At 39.6% G+C, this 5,350-nt stretch overlaps 1 protein-coding gene across 1 annotated transcript in view; it reads left to right on the forward strand.

Annotated features, from left to right (window-relative positions):
* The window catches only part of LOC108788616 (elastase-1-like), a 35,200-nt gene extending 33,470 nt beyond the window's left edge, over nucleotides 1–1,730 (forward strand). The window contains exon 6 of the mRNA XM_018558420.1: nucleotides 1,351–1,730. Within this exon, the coding sequence (XP_018413922.1) occupies nucleotides 1,351–1,530 (180 nt within the window). The 3' untranslated portion in view covers nucleotides 1,531–1,730. The remainder of the gene's footprint in view (nucleotides 1–1,350) is intronic.
* The last annotated feature ends 3,620 nt before the right edge of the window (nucleotides 1,731–5,350 follow it).

The following is a 5,350-nucleotide window of genomic DNA, read 5'->3' on the forward strand; positions in this document are numbered from 1 at the left end:
TTTCTTATTCGTTTCTTATTCGTTTCGTTCGTTGGAGCAAAGTGACATTAGAGGAGAAAAATATTTTTTCCCCCTCAAATGTCACTTTTGATGCAAACGAACGAAACGAATAAGAAACGAATAAGAACAGAAAACGAAACGAACGTTCGTACGAACGCTACCGCATTTCGTCCGAATCCGAATTCCGAATCCGAATTGACTTTCACACCCGAATCCTGAAAAACGAAATAACACAAATCCGAATTTAAAACGAAACGAAACGAATTTTTTGGCAGTGCACATGTCTAATAATATGTAACGTCTAGGCATAATTTCAGCCTGCAAAGCTAAGGTGAAAGAGAAGATAAAAAACATGTAAAAAGCACAGTATCCCACAGAAACCTGATCAAATGTTACCTTTTGTTTAGAGCAGAATAATGCTAATACATTTCTAATTGGTTCATGTGGGTTACTGTATATTGTGCATATGTGATCTTTTCTGAAGCCTTTCACTCTGACATTTTTGTTGTACAGAGTAAATGAACTACAAAAGTGCAATTATCTATCAACCGCAGTGGCAACAACCCAGCTTAGAGAAGGGGTACAATGGAAAATGGTCAATATCAGCAGAAAGACAAAAACACCATAGATTAAAATATTTATTACAGTTGTTACTGCATTTAGGGGTGCACCATAGTAAAAATGGAGCTCAGGCTGATACTTTATGGAAGAAACATTGTAATAATCTCTGTCTAGAACAGCATTTCTTAACCTTTTTTCAATTACAGCACCCATTAAAAGTATGCAAAATCTAATCCAGTCTAATGGATTTTAAAGGGGACCCCATGCAAAAACAGAAACAAAACTGAGGTTTCCCACTTCACATTGAAAAATGGCATCAAAGAACCCCTTTATGTCAGGAGCCTCCTTTACTTTAGGAGCCCCCTCCGTTTACATGAAAGTCCTCCCTCTCATACTAGGAGCCCACCTTCACCTCAGGGCCCACTCCTTTTACATCAGAGTAACCCCTCCTTTCACATCAGTAAGATTTTGAGGCACCCTTGTTGAGAAAGGCTCTTATAGAGCATGAGCATTTCCTGTTTGATTCTTGCATGATTACATTATATTCTATTTATTCACTAAAGTAGCAGCAATGATGATGTGCAACATGTAGTAAAACATTACAGTTGATTAGCTTTTAAAGATGTGTCCTCTTTGATTGTTACAGATTACTTTGATGGTATTAATCTGTTTATCAGCTCATTAAGCAATCCTGGATATTAGGAGATCTCAGGACAAATATCTGTCTTTCAGAAATGTATATATCTAAAGTGGAGATAACCCCTAAAAGTCACTGATTGTTATTTGCAGGGAGATTCTGGAGGGCCACTCGTCTGTCAAAATGGAAGAGAGCGGTGGGAAGTCCATGGGATAGTCAGTTTTGGACCCATTGGTTGCACGGTGGAGAACAAACCCAGCGTTTTCACTAGGACTTCAACCTATATTCCTTGGATTGAGACCACAAGAATCCGTGACTTCTTCCTACACTAAAGGCAGAAGCAGGAGCTCAAATGTGGCAGCTGTTCAAATCTTGGATTGTAAAAGGGATTTATGCTTATTCTTCATAGCAGGGATTTAGTCTTATCACATGGCACAGCTTGTGCATACAACATCTTCAGCATTGTTAGATTAGTGTGCAATCCAGTAGATACTTGTTTCTGAAGTCAGCACAGACAGAAATGGGCAGTTGGCACAAAGGTGAAATTAATGCAGTATCTGTGTTCCACACAGGTCATGTATCTACAGTATATAGCTACTTACAACTGTAGCCTTCTTTGTCCAATAATACTAAGGTGATCATGCACTGTATATGCTAAAGTGACTTCAATCTGTGTATATCATATACTTACACCTGTTTAATGCATCCTCCATATCAGATACAGTAATCTTTTTGTAGTGTTCTATATTCACCTGTAAATGTTGTTTTCAGAGGCTGTCACGTTGGCATTCACTTAAATCTTCAACTTTGCGTTATTTATATAAAGTGCAAAGATGATGCCACAGCTTTATGTCAGTGGACAACATAGGAATTGAAGGCTAATTCTTCCAGAAAGAGAAACAAAATTAATATACATTTTTAAACTCTGTATTCCCTTAAATGGGACAGTGGCCACAATTCATAAGGCTTTAATAGCACTTAAAGTGACATTAAAGTAAAAAAAAAAAATCCCCCCCCCACCATGTTAATGTTAGCACTTGCCTTAAATGATGTCTCTTATTCCGATCTTCTTCTTCTTTCCTGATGTTTTCATCTGTCCCTCCAGCGCTGCGGCGGCTCTCCGATCCAGCGCTGACTGCTCTGTCCCTCTGATCCAGCGGTGTCTGCATGCAAGTGCACACGCCATAGACTTAGCTTGCGTCTCTGCTCATCTCTCAGCCGAGAATCCCAACTGCGCATGCGCCCGCCCCGAGATCCTTTGCGGCCGCACGAGCAGTTCCTGATTCTCGGCGCAGGTGCGCGCAGCCATAACGAGGTAAGTTTAAACCTCTGTTAAAGCGGGGTTTTAAAAAAAATACTTTTTGCCTATATCTAGCAGTAGATATAGGCAACAAAAACGGAGGGTTTAGAACCCCTTTAAGTGCTAACATGTAAAGTGGCTTTTAAATTAGTAACTAAGGTTATATCACTTGAGACATCAGTTCACATGACATAGGTGCTAACACTGCTTGATGAATCTGGCCCTTGATTTCCATTCTTACTAGCAACAGTTGGGCTTCACAGTTGAAGTTGGCCTTCACCAAATTAAGCCCTTTAGCTAAAACTTTTTTTTTTAATTGGATAGTATTGGATAAAATGGGGGGATAGGTTTTCTGTGTCTCCATTTGGGAAATACTCCGTCACTTCTTTTCTATTTGATGACCGATCAGGAAGCGAGGCAAAATGTCTTCACTTTCCGATGACGGGTGTCAAAAAGAAGAAGAAGTGAAGGGAAATCCCATCAACAGGCTCATTTTCTAGTACAATAAGAGTTATAATGGAAAATTCCATTACCAGGATACTTACTGGACAAATGCAATGGGACACATTCAGCATTTAACGCATTTCTAATCCTTCTCTGCCCTATCTAACACTAAACTATTAATACAAATGTAGTTTCTGTATCACTCAGATTACACTTTAACATAATGTGAAATAGTAGTTTAAATTAACCTAATACTCATATAATGCAATTACACTATAACCTGGATATGTAATGTGACATAATATGTGTAAAATAAGATATAATTAAATGCTTGGTGCTTATAGCCATTTACAGGGGCATATGTAGGGCTGCAACAACTAATCGACATAATCGATTATAATCTATGATTAAAAAAGTTGTCAACTTTTTCAATCATCGATTAATCGGCTTCTGATTGGTTGGCCCTGTTTACGGCCCCACACACACTGCACGTCGCACCTCCTCCCCACCTCACTTTCACCGCACCGCCCACATCCACGATCGGCACAGGGATGTGGGGAGAAGTAGTAAGGAGGAGCAGGTGTGGGGGGATGACAGCCGCCGACAGACAGGCCTGATCTCAGAACCAATTGCTGGAAGACTGCTCAGGTAAGCCTGCACTTTCCCACACATGACGCTCTATAATGTATTGCTGGGATTTGTATTCCACTATAGCTGATGGTACATTGTGCTGTATATTATACAGAGGAATACAAATCCCAGCAATACATTATACACTGTATGTATAGTGTACTATTGCTGGGATTTGTTGTACTCCTCTATAGCTGGTGGTATTCTGCATTGCGCTGTATAGAGGACTACAAATCCCAGCAATAATGCATTATACAGCGCAATGCAGAATACCACCAGCTATAGAGGAGTACAACAAATACCAGAAATACATTATACAGTGGTGCAATGCCGAATACCACTAGCTGATATTGGGCATTGTGCTGTATAATGTACTATTGCTGGGTATTGTAGTCCTCTATAGCCGGTGCCATTCTGCATTCATTGCTGTATAATTTTACACTTTTCATTTCACTATATTGCACACCACACGTTTTTGTTTTCTTTTTTACTTCCACCGCTCCAAGCTTGCTCCTGTGATGGGCTACAATCTCAATACAAACAAGTAGTCCATCACTGGAGCCATTTATTTGATTTGATTTTTTATCAGATTAATCGAACTTAATAATCGTCTAACTAATTGATTTTGAAAATAAACGTTAGCTGCAGCTCTAGGCATATGTTTATAACACAACTGGTCTATTAAATTCAAAATATTAACAGTCACCTATAAAGCCATCCACAACTCTGCCCCCGGATATATCTCAGACCTTGTCTCAAAGTATCACCCTAACCGTCCCCTCTGCTCATCCATTGACCTCCTGCTTTCCAGCTCCCTTGTCCACTCCTTCCATACTCGCCTCCAGGACTTCTCTAGAGTCTCACCCATCCTCTGGAACTCTTTATCCCAACCTGTCCGTCTATCTCCCACCTTGACTGCCTTTAGGCGTTCCCTAAAGACTCATCTCTTCAGGGAAGCCTATCCCACCGCAACCTAACCACTGAACCTTCACATTCTCACATAATTCATTCCCACAGCTACCACAGCTACCTCATGTATCATTTCCCCCTCCTCTTTTAGATTGTAAGCCCTCAGGGGCAGGGCCCTCCTTACCATCTTGTCTTGAATTGTATTGTAACTGTAATGTCTTCCTTATATTGTAAAGCGCTGCGCAAACTGTTGGCGCTATATAAATACTATGTAATAATATTGAGGGGTGGAATTTGATACAAGATTTTCACTCTCATCCATGGAAGCATCATTCGTGCCACAAATTACAGTCCAAAACCACTGCATTTAATTTTACTAAGTAATAGATTACTACAGTTATTCGCGTTACATCAGCTTAAGCCTGTTTCACATTGTCCCTGACACTTTTTGCATGTGGTTGAATTGCACTTGTATTTCACCTTGAAACCTAGAAAAAGGCTGACTTGTCACTTTTAGCCACCTGGATAAAGGCACATGATATAAATACATATACCGGTGCTATGCATCACCTCCTACTTACATGTATCTGACTGTATACTACTGTGTGTGCACTGTTTGTTTTACCTAAAACCTATTAAGTTTGCTGTTTATTCAGACTAGTATATTTTTCTATAACACCATAGGGTAAATTTAAAACAATTCAATATCTTAACAGAAGAAATTCAAAGTGGGCACACAATGTGACTGAGCTGTCCAAGAACAAAATGTTACTTTTTAAGACTGGGTTTTAGTCGTTGAGTATCTGACTTAATAAAATGATACATGCAACTTTCAGAACTATGTGTGCTTATTATCCTATTAATGAAGA

Source organism: Nanorana parkeri, unplaced genomic scaffold (assembly GCF_000935625.1).
Source record: "Nanorana parkeri isolate BGI_ZX_2015 unplaced genomic scaffold, ASM93562v1 scaffold338, whole genome shotgun sequence".
In the NCBI taxonomy this organism is placed as follows: Eukaryota; Metazoa; Chordata; class Amphibia; order Anura; family Dicroglossidae; genus Nanorana; species Nanorana parkeri.